Consider the following 14,237-nt stretch of genomic DNA (forward strand, 5'->3'; position numbering starts at 1 on the left):
GATATTAACAAAATCATGTTCAGGTCTTCAACACCTTTTTTGTTGTGGTTGTTATTATAAGTCTGGCATACTTGCTTTAAATTGGGGGTTGTCCAGCCCCTGCAAAAAACTGCAAAAAAAAAAAAAAAAGATATTAACAAAATCATGTTCAGGTCTTCAACACCTTTTTTGTTGTGGTTGTTATTATAAGTCTGGCATACTTGCTTTAAATTGGGGGTTGTCCACCTTAAATTGTAAATTTCGAAAGGCGTATATAAGTCTCTGTGTTTGCCTTATTATAGATCCCTTCCTCTCCTATTCTTTGCCAAACATGAGATTTAACAAACTTTTTTAATGACATTAATTCATAATGTAGTTTGTCTCATTTATCATTAATAGATATCTGAAGCTTAAAACTCTATCATGTTTTATACATGTTTAATTTGAGGTAATAGTGCAATATCCAAATGGAAATGTCCATTTAGCAGTTGGACACTCACCAGAACATTGAGATGAGAAAGATTATGCTTATCCTTCTTAGAGGAAATCTTAGAGTGAAAGTCAAATCCTGTTATTCCTTTGCTCTTAATCCTTACATGATTTCTCCAAGCCCCTGTAATGATGTAGCTTCCCATTATCTCTCTATCCTCATCTCCTACTCTTCCATTCCCCATTTCTAGCCTTACCTAGTTCCTGTTTCTCAGAAAACTGTTAAGTTCCTGCCTTAGGCCACCCCTCCGCACCCCTGCCAGGAGCACTCCTCCAGGCGCCCTTCTCCTGGCTCGCTCCCTCCTCGGCTTCTTGTCTTTGTTCATAGCTCATCTTTTTAGTGAGGTCTTCCTCAACTACCTTACTTTCTACACCTCTACTTACCTGAGCCTCTCTTTCTCCATAACACTTACCACCTTCTAATATACTACCTAATTTACTTTTTAATGTTATCTGTTTGTCTCCCTATGATAGAGTGACACTCTTTGAGGACAGTGATTTTGCAAATTTTATTCACAGGAGTATCCCCAGGGTCTGTAACAGAGGTTGCCATATAGAGTGAGCTCAATAAATATTTGTTGCTGTTTTAATTTGGGCTGCTGTACACTGAGGCCAATTTAATATTTTTTGCCTAATGTTTACCTTTACTGAGAAGATATTATGGAGGATTTTATTTTTAAAGTCTTTTTTTGACAGAGGGTACAAAAAAATGTATATGCATTTTAAGAAAGGAAAAAGCTGTATTAAGATTGTAACACTCAATTTATCTGGATGACAAACGACGTATACAAGTCACATTTGGGCACCTCTTGTAATTGCACACGTCTAATGGTTAAAATTGTAATACTCAAGTCACATTTGACTTCTGTAACTACAAGAGGTGCTCAAATGAATTCGTCTTTTGTTTTCCAGATATATTATTACAGTTTTAATACTGTTTTTTAAAAAACATGTACACATTTTTGGTACCCTTTTTATAATCTATGTTTGTATATACAAATAATGTATGTCATTGTATTATGACACTAATCCATTAATGGCAGTACATCTCATTTATTGTAAATAGAAATCTGAAGCTTAAAAGTCTTATCATGTTTTATACTTGCTTCAATATGGAGGAGTGCTCCTGGCAGGGGGTGGGGAGGGGTGGCCTAAGGCAGGAACCTGTTTTCTGAGAAACATGGAAGAGGAAGGCTAGAAATGGGGAACGTGCAAGTAGGAGATGAGGTCGGAGGTGACAGTAGGATGTACAGATGGAAATGTCTGTTTAGTAGTCAGACACATATAATTTGTTGATGTACAGGTTATATATGTAATATGGAGTAAATAACAATCTATAAACACTTGATTTGGTGGGCAGGCATTTAGATATTCATTCACCAGATTCTATAACAGCTACACGGTAGATGAGAGCTGATGTAAACTTTGTGTATTCTGTTAAGGATTGGATGCTGTCTACTTAGTAATGAGAATTTAGTAGTGAAGGTTTTAAGCAAGAAACCGACATGATCTGGCACACACTCGGTGTCCTCTTCTGGCAACTCCTCAGGAGATGGATTTAAGGAGGGACAAGACTGGAAACAGGAAGATCATGTAGGAAGCTATTTTATTGGTCCAGCACGAGATAGTATGAACCTGAACTGGGGTCTAGAATATGAAGGGATGGATTTTAGAAGTATTTAGGAAATAAAAATTGAGAAATTTTGATGTTTGCTTGCATGTGGAGTATGAGAGAAGAGACTAGAATGACTCCAATACACCAATGAATACAAAAAATACATGAGGAGGAAATAAGGTTAAAGGAAGATTCTATGTTCTGCCCAAGGATAAGCATTGGACAAACCAGGACTTGAACAAAGTCTTTCTGGCCCAAACCCCATGGTTGTTTTTTCTTCTTGCTTTTAATATTATTTTTGATTCAACAATTGTACACATTTATGGAGTACAATATAATATTTTGACATACACAGTATGTAACAATCAAATCAGGGTAGTTAGCATATTTGTCCTGTCAATCATTTATCATATCTTTGTGTTAGGAATATTTAAAATCTCTTCTTCTAGCTATTTGAAAATATGTAATAAGTTATTGATTGTAGTAGTCACCATACAGTGCTATAGAACACTAGAACTTACTCCTGTATCTAGCTGTAATTCTGTATCCTTTAACCAACTTACCCCTTCCCATCCTCTGACAACGCTATTCTACTCTCTGCTTTCATGAGGTCACCTTTTTTAGCTTCCATGTATGAGTGAGAACACATGGTGTTTGCTTTTTGTACCTGCCTTATTTCACTGACCATAATGTTCTATAAGCTTTATCCAGGTTGCCAAGAATGACAGGATTTCATTCTTTTTATGGCTGAATAGTATTCCATTTCATATATCTGCCACATTTCCTCTATCAACTTAGGTTGATTCCCTATCTTGGCATTGTGAATAGTAACGATAATAAACATAGGAGTGCAAGTATCTCTTTGACATACTGTTTTTATTTCCTTTGGATATACCTAGTAATGGGATTGGTAGATCATATGGTAGTTCTATTTTTAGTTTTTTGAGGAATTTCTATGCTGCTTTCCAAAACGGCTGCACTGATTTGTATTCCCACCAACAGTGTTCCCCTTTCTCTGCACCCGACCAGCACCAAAGCCCATCCTTTACCTTGCCCCGATAGGAAAATCAAGCTGATTCCACATCAGGGAAGTGATATCTTGAAAATGACATTTAGGCAGGGCTGCTTTTGCTGCTGTTTATAGGACAGATTAGAAGTGAGAATGGCTGGAATTGAGAAACAAGATTAAAGGATCTCGCCTTAATCTAGAATGAGGTATTTAGTTCCAAACTAGGATCATAACTGTATCTGGAAATTAAAAATGAAGAAACAATCTAAAATCTCTTGCTAAGGAAGAATCAATAGGACAGGGATACCAATTAGAAATGAGGAGTAAAAGAGAGAAAGAATAAAAAATTGCAAGACTGCAATATTTGAAGTTGGAAATTTTCTTAATATGCACATCTAATGTGGTGAAATTGGAAACATACCTTTTTGGTTGTATGAAATAAGTTTGTGATTAAAATTTTAGAGATTATTTGTATACCAAAAAGGATATGATAGTTTTTGGTCTTCAGAAAAAGGTGAGAATCCGTGAGTTTGAGGACTGGAGTAAAAGGGTTTACTCCCATACATGAATTAAAGCCACGTGAGAGAGTCTCATAGATCTCAACATTGTTTATAATAAATTTTCTCAGAGCAAGCTCGAATACACAGTGCTATAGTTTTTAAATAATGTAGAATTTAAGAAAAAGGTTTTCCCATTTAACAATAATTTTCTCCTTTAAGAGGGTAAGTGGAATAAAAGAGAATGGTGAAATGGGTTGTTAGGCGCTAATAAAATCCAAAAGATAGTGATGATTATAAGTGAGGCATAGGCTTCTGAGTTCATTAGGGATTACACAGAGTGCAGTGGTTGAGGAGGACAGATCAGAAGGGATCTTTAAGTGCAGTTACTAACTGGGCAGCATGTGAGAGGCCTGGCTGGTGTGCTACGGGGAATGACTTTGTGTTCTCTGGCATCTATACCAAGATCCTAACATAGACTAAACACTTGATCTTTGTTGCCTGACGACATAAACAAAGGTTTGAAGTATAGAATGCAAAAGTGTAAATTATAATTCAAAATCTAAATAGTTTATTGCTTGAACTTTAATAATTATATGTTATTTATTTTTTATCAATATAAAGTCCTAAACCTATGAGTGAAAGTTATTTTAAATCATTTTGTAAAGAAGGGTATAAGTAATAAATACAAAAATAATTTCCCTGACTCTAGTTACACATTCAACTTTTACATTTATACATGAAAGTGATTTTTTTCTCTTTAAAATAAAATCTCAGTATCTAATTATTCTAGCAATGTTTTTATCTTAATTGATATAATTTCACAAAGGATTATTTATTTTACAGATATGGAAAGAAAGTTTAGAAATACTCAATAGCTGATGACTTCTGTGCTTTTATATAAATGCTGATGCTTTTACAATGGTTGTAGTTTTGTTTGAGAGACCACAGTTTTCAGAAAATTTCTAACGTAAGAGGGCTTCCTCTCCTCTTATTTAGTTGGAAAGGTCATAAGGATAGATTTCTGACTGTTGTCCTTTCTTTTGAGGTGTGAAGTTTTTCAACATGAGTGGCCTCGGGGACAGTTCATCCGACCCTGCTAACCCAGACTCACATAAGAGGAAAGGATCACCATGTGACACACTGGCATCAAGGTGGGAACACTCTTCTTTTCTGAGTCTATTTCTGGCAGAGCCGCTTTATTATTTTCACTGCTACTTTAGAAGTTTTGTTTAATCTGCTCCAAATTTAGTGGCCTTCCCTGAATCCTTCATACTCACCACGCTCTCTTCCTGCCCCCAGGAAGACACCTTCTCCTTTTTTGTGAGACAGAATCTCACTTTGTCGCCCTGGGTAGAGTGCCATGGCATCACAGCTCATAGCAACCTCAAACTCTTGAGCTTAAGTGAGTCTCTTGTCTCAGTCTCCCAAGTAGCTGGGACTAAGGGCACCCACCACAGTGCCTGGCTATTTGTGTTGTTGTTGTTGTCATTTTTGTTTTTAGCAGGCGGGCCGGGTTCAAACCTGCCAGCCCTGGTGTGTGGCCGGCGCCCTAGGCACTGAGCTAGGGCACCGAACTTGTCCTTTTCTTTGTTATTTGTGATAATCATTTTAAATTTTCTAGTTACTAACTTTTTTTACTTATATTTGATGTAAATATTTTTTTCCCAGCCTGCCTATTAACTCTATTATGGTATCTTTTGACAAACAGAACCTTAGATTTTCATGTGTCAAACTTTTGAGGTCTTGCTTAAGACTTTTTCCTCTACTTTAAGGCTTTACATGTATTTTTATATATTTTTAATACACATTTAGGGTTTTAATTGATCTGAGATTTATTTGGGGGCATGGTGTAATGTAGGGACCTAATTTTATTGTTTTTCTCCATCATTAGTGATGACACTGTCCTTTCCTCCTTTTGTTACGGTTAAAGTTCCTATAGGTATAGAGATCTGGTTCTGAGCTTTCTTATGGTAATCACCTTGATATCTTAGGGGACAAGTCCCTGTTCTTGTTATTTTCCTATTTTTGGTTCTTAACTTGTCCATACAGATTTTAGAATCAGTTTTAAGTTTACTTTGAAAAAATATCTTCTGTGATATTGATTTAATTTCCTTTGCTTTTATAGATTAGATTAATTGTCATTTTTATCATCTAGATTCTAGAATGTCTGTATTTATGAACATAAGACTTTTAATTTATTCAATTCTTTCCTGTTCTTCAATAATATTTTATAATTTTACCCAGGAATGTCTAGCCTACTGTAGGGTAGATACATTCCAAGGTACCAAAGAGTTTTTTCCCCTTTAGGAATAGTATTATTTTGTGTTGCATTTTCCAGGTGGTAGTTATTAATGTATAAGAATGCTAATGATTTGTGGATATCCATCATTATGCTGAACTTTGTTATGTGTCATAATGACTAATTTGTAGATTTTCTTTGATTTTTTGTGTATGTTTACATGGCATCATTACAAATATCAACATTTTATATATCCTTTTTTCTTTTCTTTAGATATTTTAAAGATAATTATTTTTACATATTTGCTTTAAAAGTATTTGAAAGTACCATCTCCTTGATGTTGATATGTGTGAGCTTCAGTTTTAATAAAGTGATATCTTAGACATGGTAAATGAAAATTTGTTATTTTGAAATTGATTGAGTTTGTGCATAAATACCACCGTGTAATATTTCCATTTCCCCAAATAGATGTGAACTCATTAATCATAAAGTGCATTTGTTGGACCTCAGGGTATTGCCAGCCTGTGTACAGGTCCTTGGATAGGAGTTTCTGAGTAACTGTTTGGTGAGGTGAGATATCATATCTCCCTCCTGTTAGCCTTTCTCTATTCCTTTATTCTTCCAGAAGAATGAGGATTAAGATGCCAATCTTGGTTGCACTAATAGCCCAGAATTCACTCTTATGCAGTGTATCTATGTAACAAAACTATACCTGTGCCCCTTAAATTTATAAAATAAAATAAAATGCCAATCTTAAAATGATGGGTAGCTGTGCCTTATGCTTGCTTGACATTTCCAGTTCAACTCAACGAGTGGTTTATAAATGCCTTTACACGATGGTGTTTAACGGTTACTTCATTTCTGGTAATTTTTCCTAATCTGAATCTCACGTCCCTTTCTAGACATCTCAGCGTTTCATCACTTTCAGTTTTTTGCTTCCTCTGTCCCTTCTCTGTCTACCTCTTACCCCTTCTAATCACTTTTTCTTTTACACGATAGTGATTTTCAGGCACTTCAGTTTTACACAAAACTTGCTGTGAGAAACACATTTGGAAGTCCCACCAAGTGAATCTAATACAGTCATATTGAAATTTAGACACATAGATTTAAATAGATTATATACTAAGTAAGTTTTGTATCACTTAAGTTTCTCTAGGGTAAAACCAGATGTCTTCAAACACTGTCAGTTGCAGAGCTGAAGTTCTCTGAAACTTTGTATATACCAAAACGTATGTTACTCATTTTATTCAGGCCTCACTTTCAGTGCGTGAAAACAAGGACTGTTTTCCTTGTTCTCATAATTTTGCTTGGCTTGACATTTATCAAAATATCTTGCTACATGTTTTTGCTGTGGAAGTTGTAACATAAGAGTTTTAATAAATACAGTGGGAAAAATTCTTCAATAATGAAAGATATGACTGGTAAAAAGATAGATATGTGATTGTTACAGTTTCAAAATTTGATTTTGTTTTGTATCATCTCGTATTTTGTTTTATGTAGCTAGATACATTTGATTAGTTGACTTGGTCTTTTCAGCTTACTGTCATGTTGTATAAATGTTATTGCTTTTACAGTCCTTAATATTAAGAAACATTAAGTGGGTATTTTAATTATTGCCAGTTATGAGCTTTTTAGCAACTGATCTTTCCCTGTGCTCTCCTCTGTTTCCTACCACTTTTATATGCAGCCAAATGATTTTGATTGCTGCTTATAAAACAAAATGGTACTTGTAATTAATCTTTCTTACTATGTTAGTATGATAATGTGAAAATTTCAAAGTAATACTTCATTGTCTTTGTGTGTGTTACATAAAACAGGTTGCCTGATGACTTGGCTAAATAATAAACCAATAAATAATAAACCTAGAGACTGGAAAGCAGAAATAAATGATATTCATTCAATGAATTCAGTATGATTTTAGAGAAAAGTGCTAGCTGTTTGGACTATTTTTCCTTGTTCTCATAATTTTGCTTTAAGTCACATTTGATTTTGTTGTTGCACTTTGAGAACTTATAAGTAGATGTTTCCTTCTATTTTTTTAAGGACAAAGCTATTTACGAAACACAGTGTTCACTGTGCTCTGTCTCTGTTACTCTTTTTGCTTTCAAATGCGTTTATTTTTTAATTTTTGATGTAAGGATCAACTAATGGTCTAATCTCTATAAGAAGTAAAAGTTGTCTTGGTGCCTGTGGCTCAAGTGGCTAAGGCGCCAGCCGCATACACCTGAGGTGGTGGGTTCGAATCCAGCCTGGGCCTGCCAAACAACAATGATGGCTGCAACCAAGGAATGGCCGGGTGTTGTGGCAGGTGCCTGTAGTCCCAGCTACTTGGGAGGCTGAGGCAGGAGACTCGCTTGAGCCCAGGAGTTGGAGGTCGCTGTGAGCTGTGAGACCACAGCACTCTACCCAGGGGGACAGCTTGAGGCTCTGTCTCAAAAAAAAAAAAAAAAAAAGGGAAAAGTTTATCAGATATCTAATTATCATTTATTAATTGAACTCTAGTATAGTCTGCTCTGCATACTTTATAACAAAGTTATTTAAAAATTCTGATATGCTATTTCAAGGAGTTATTTAGAATATAAAATAGTTCCAAATGCAACTAGTAAATGTATGTTTCCTTTTTAAATGTCTAGTAATTGTTAGTTATTCAAGGAATATATATGATTGGGGAACTATATTTGTTATATCAGTCATTCACTCTGTCTGTTTTAGCCAGAATTGTTTTCTGAACTTGGGTATTTTGTAGTGTCTGTTTTGGGATACGAATTTAAATTGCTTTCTAACACTGGATTTATGTTCTGGATAAAAATAAGGATCTCTCTAAATGTGTAGACATTAAATACTTGATCAGAGCAGGAAATATTGTGGTATAAATGTACACTAACTGAATTTTGTTTGTGTAACAGCACTGAAAAGAGGCGCAGGGAGCAAGAAAATAAGTATTTAGAAGAGCTAGCGGAGTTACTGTCTGCCAACATCAGCGACATTGACAGCTTGAGTGTAAAGCCAGACAAATGCAAGATTTTGAAGAAAACAGTCGATCAAATACAGCTAATGAAGAGAATGGAACAAGGTAAAAACAATGGCTGCACACTTTGTTATTAAAACATTTATAATATACAGTTTTATTTTTTATTAAGAAACTGTTATGATTTTGTTAAAGAAATGTTTTTGTTAAGATGTTTTTTTTTTTTTACAAAGTAAATGTGAGACTCTTCTTGTTATAACAAAGTTGCTTATTACATTAACTTAAAAACTGGTTGCCTTGGAAAGTATGGGACCAAAGTATCTTTGGAGATTGAGTCAGAAGATAGAAGTTGTGGACTTGAGCCTAAGACCTTGGCATAGAGCTGAAGGATAGTAACTCCAGAAGGGAAAATCTCTCCACTTATCTGAGAAAGCTTATCTCTACCTAGACTCTGGGTGGGGAAAATAATCTTCTTGAAAAAAACCTTGATGTATTTTGAGGTTCATATTTTGTTTTCCTTTTCTTTTTTTTGAGACAGAGTCTCACTATGTCACCCTTGGTAGAGTGCCATGGCATCACAGCTCACAGCAACCTCAAACTCTTGGGCTTAAGCGATTCTCTTGCCTCAGTTTCCCAAGTAGGTGGGACTACAGGCACCTGCCACAATGCCCGGTTATTTTTTTGTTGCAGTTGTCATTGTTGCTTTAGCTGGCCCAGGCTGGGTTCAAACCTGCCAGCCTCCATGTACGTGGTCAGCACCCTACCCACTGAGCTGTGGGCACCACCTGAGGTTCATATTTCTACCACCTACATTTACTGGGAATGCCACATCACCAAGGTCTGGGGTTGCCTTCAAAGGCAAAGTACTTAGAACCCTATCATAGCCTGACCCCATGGGAGTGCCACAGAAAAAGTGCTTCTGAGGGTGATTTTATGCCGAAAATCATATAAAATATGAGGAAATACTCCACAGTGAATAAGACCACTAATAGCAAACAGAAGGACTGGGCCCAAAAGAACTTCATTTTATTAGCAGCAATATGAAAAGACTATAGACAGATCTATTTAAAGTAATTAAGTTTTATGATTTTAAGATTTTCGAAGCTGGAGGAAGATAGTCTAGTGACAACTGATTTAGCAAACAGGAGAAGCCACGATGTAACCTGCAAAGGGGAGTCTAGCAAGAGGCTACATAGTCCCTTCCTTGTTTGATCTCAGAACAGGAACAGCCGGGCTCATATTCCCTAAACTGAAGAGAATCCTTTGGGGAAATTGGTAAAGTCATATGGGAATAGTCCAAATGAAAAATTTGCTCCTCGTCTTGCTCCTACTCATCATACAGCCGCTATTCAGAATTTTAGTACCTCACTCTTTAATATGAACAAAAAGTCAGATATTGGATAATACAGAAGAGAGCAAACCAAGCAAAGAAAAAGGGAACTCATAGGAAGCAAAAACAATTCAGGGAACAAAAGAAAATGTAAAACAACCAAACAATCCCTCAAAGACTTAAGAAAGATACTGTGGCTCGGCATCTGTGGCTCAAGTGGCTAAGGCGCCAGCCACATGCATCTAAGGTGGCAGATTCGAATCCAGCCCGGGCCCACCAAACAACAATGACGGCTGCAACCAAAAAATAGCCAGGCATTGTGGCGGGTGCCTGTGGTCCCAGCTACTTGGGAGGCTGAGGCAGGAGACTCGCTTGAGCCCAGGAGTTGGAGGTTGCTGTGAGCTGTGATGCCACGGCACTCTACCCAGGGGGATAGCTTGAGGCTCTGTCACAAAAAAAAAAAAAAGAAAGAAAAATACTGCATCTATAAAATAAGAATAAAGTGCTATAAAATGAAACATTCAAAACAAGAAATAGCAAAACAAGCTGGACAGAAGAAACTTTCCCTCTTTCCCTTGTTTCTTGTCTGTGCCTTCTCACACCCTCTGTTTGACCAGTTCCAGGTACACTCTGACTCAGGGATTCCTTCTGTCTGGAATGCTCTTTCCCTACGTGTCCATGTGGATCATTCTCTCCTTTCATGTTTTTGCTCCAGTATGTCTTTTCAGTTAAATTGTCTCTAACTACTCAATTTAAAATCTACAAATACCAAAATCTACACATCCCTCTACACTTTCCTTGATTTTTACCCCCAGGACTTTTTTACGTCTGACATATTACATATTTTATACATCAGTTTTCCTACCCCAACCAGAGCTCCACGAGGGCAATGATTTCTATTTGTTTACCACTGTATTGTCAATATCTAAAGCAATGTCTGGCCATACAGTAGCAGGTAGGCTTTCAGTGAGTGGATGAAGAGATGAAATCTGAAGAAATTCCCTAGAAAATAAACAGTCAAGCAGTGGAAAATGAGAGAAAAGATAAGAAACTTACAGGATTAGCTCAGGAAATGTAACATGTAATTAGACCCAGATATCTAAGAGAACAGATCAAATAGAAGAAATGATAAGTGAAATAATATCAAAAAACCCTTCTCAGAACTAGAGGAATGTAAGTTTCCAGATCGAAAGCCCTCAGGTAGTGCCCACCACAGTCAGTGAAAGAGAAAAAGAAACTCATACCAATGTATAATTTAATGAGATTTTAAAACACTAGGGAGAAATAACATGATAGAGGAAATAAACAGGTCTCATACTAGATTGTTTTCAAAATAGGTTCAGATTTCTAAATAATATCAAAAACTAGGATCCTAGGCCTAGAATTCTGTTTATACAAATGAAGTTGAATGCAAAATAAAAGACTTTTCACACACCAAAAGTCTTAAAAATGTTACCTCTTTTCGTATCTGCTAATCCAGAAAGAAAGGCATAGTATTAACCTGGGAAACCATGGAATCTTAACGCAGAAGAAAGGTAAACAGTAGCCCAGAATTGCAGTTGTGCAGCAACCTGAAACATAGCCAGCCTCAGTAGGAGCAGGGAGATGGAGGGCTGCAGGGAGGGTTTCCATGGGGAAAAAAAAGGAACACATTGTGTATGTGATGACCAACCAAACTGAGAGGAATTTTACCTCTGGAATAAAGTTTAGGGTTGAATTAAACTACACAGAAAACCCAAAACAAAATACAAGAAAAGAAATATAAATCATAGCACATACTTCGGCTTTCTTACAAAGTATATTTATGTAGCCACAGTAACATAGATATTAAATATTAATTACTATAAAAATTGTTACAACTATACTGGGAGAATGAATAGAAGGGAAATGTGTGTGTAGCAGGTTGGTATAAATCAAATTCTTACTCTTCATGATAGCATGTCAGTAAATTATGTGTAGTATAGGCAATGAGAAGTATGAAGTGTATTAATTAAGGCTAACAAGACACCCCAAATACCGTGGTTTTAAAAAGCGTCCAGTTAGGTGTCAGGATTCAGGCTCCTTCCTTGCTCTGTCATTCCTAGGGTGTTGCCATTATCCATGTGGTCAAACTTGTCTCAGCTGCTCATGTCCCAGGTGACAAAAAGGGGCAAGAAACAAGTAGGAAGGCTTATTCTTTCCCTTTATGGGTAAGACGCAGAAATTGAAAACTATGGCGATATCAAGTATCAGTGAGGTTGCAGAAAAACAAATCAGTGTCTTTGATTCAACTTCTTTGGAGAATGATTTGTTAATTCTTAGTAATATTGAAGTTACACAGACTTTAGGATCCTGCCATTTCTCTTCTAGAATTTATCCTGAAGAAATTACAAAAGAGGAAATATTGGAAATAGTTTATTGTGGCATTGTGGTGGTCAAAAGTTCCACCAGTAAGGAAATAAATGTATCAACCATGGGTTATTTATATAATGTGCAGCAATTAAAATAAACAAATCAAAACTATATGTATCAATGTGGTTAAATCTCAAACATAAGACATACTTTAAATCGTCTCTAAATTACCTGCAATACCTACTTCAATGTAAATGCTATGCTGATAGTTGTACTGTATTGTTTAGGGAATAATGACCCAAAAAGGTCCGTACCCGTTCGTCGGTTTGGATGCAATATTTTTCTGAATATGTGAAACCCACAGATACAGAGGATCAACTGTATGCATAACTGTATATATTTATATAAACTTTAAAAACAAAGATAATAGGTTGTTCATGAAATACTGTAGTAAAGGTATAGAAAAATGCTTAGAAATTATTATGCCAGCCTCAGAATAATGGTTACTTCTGAAAAAAGGACCAGAGGAGCAAGGCCATCAAGGTTTAGCTATATTTACAAGTATTTATTTAAAAACGAAAGACCTGATGCAAATGATGTTAGCATGTGTGAGAACCGAATGGTGATAGTATGACCATAAGCTGTAGAATTTTCTGTGTTTTTTGGAATATTTGAAATACTTAATATTTTAAATTGAAAAGGATGGATTTCTATACTCAGTAATACCGTATTTGGTTTTTGGTGAAACTTTCATTTTTTAAGCATGATGCTGCTTTAAGATGGTGGGATGGATTTTCAACATTGCCACACAAAAGAATTCCAGATCCTTTAGAAGTTACAGTTTTATCAATCAGAGCATCATGACATGAATGTGAAATGTTAAGTTTGTGCAGGCTCTTTTTATTTTTTGAGACAGAGTCTCAAGCTGTTGCCCAGGGTAGAATACCATAGCGTCACAGCTCATAACAACCTCAAACTCCTGGGCCCAACTGATTCTCTTGCCTCAACCTCCTAAGAAGCTGGGACTACAGTCCCCTGCCACAACGCCCAGCTATTTTTTGGCCCAGGTTGGATTCGAACCTGCCAGCTCCAGGGTATGTGGCTGGCGCCCTAGCCGGCTGAGCTACAGGCACCAAACCTGTGCAGGCTCTTAGAAGGAACAATCATATCTTCATTCCCTCTTTTGTGGCATCTGATCACATCAGAAAGGGAAAGATAAAAAATGGAAGAAATATCACTCTTTTATAATTACCTATTTCTCAGAAACTTTTGGTATGAACTTTAGAACATTTGTCTCATTATTGAAACAATGGACCTGGTCAGTCAGTGTTTACATCCTCATGCTACTGCATTCTACTGTTAATAGTAACATGATTTGGAGCACATTGCTTAACCTTTGTGATGTTCTATTTTATCATCATAAAATGAATGTAATTAAGATTTTTAAGTGTGCAACTGGACATTGTGGCTCACACCTATAATCCTAGCACTCCAGGAGGCTGAGGTGGGTGGATTGATGAGTTCAGGAGTTTGAGACCAATCTGAGCAAGACTGAGACCCCACCTGTCTAAAAATAGAAAAACTTAGCTGGGCATGGTGGTGGGCAGATGTAATCCCATCTGCTTGGGAGGCTGAAGCAGGCTGAGGCAAGAGGATCACTTGAACCCAGGAGGTTGAGCTATAATGATGCTACAGCATTCTACTCAGGGTGATAGGGTGAGACTCTGTCTTAAAAAAAAAAGATTGGCTCGGTGCCTATGGCTCAAGCAGCTAAGGC

General features: G+C 36.5%; 1 protein-coding gene across 1 annotated transcript in view; it reads left to right on the forward strand.

The window, feature by feature from the left end:
* Positions 1–14,237, forward strand: part of LOC111724355 (nuclear receptor coactivator 1-like) — a 186,194-nt gene that overhangs the window by 157,785 nt on the left and 14,172 nt on the right. Inside the window, exons 5-6 of the mRNA XM_023511817.1 lie at positions 4,646–4,743; positions 8,738–8,904. Of these exons, the coding sequence (XP_023367585.1) occupies positions 4,646–4,743; positions 8,738–8,904 (265 nt within the window). The remainder of the gene's footprint in view (positions 1–4,645; positions 4,744–8,737; positions 8,905–14,237) is intronic.

The sequence above is a fragment of the Otolemur garnettii genome, unplaced genomic scaffold (genome assembly GCF_000181295.1).
Source record: "Otolemur garnettii isolate 467f Iridium unplaced genomic scaffold, OtoGar3 scaffold00022, whole genome shotgun sequence".
Taxonomy (NCBI): Eukaryota; Metazoa; Chordata; class Mammalia; order Primates; family Galagidae; genus Otolemur; species Otolemur garnettii.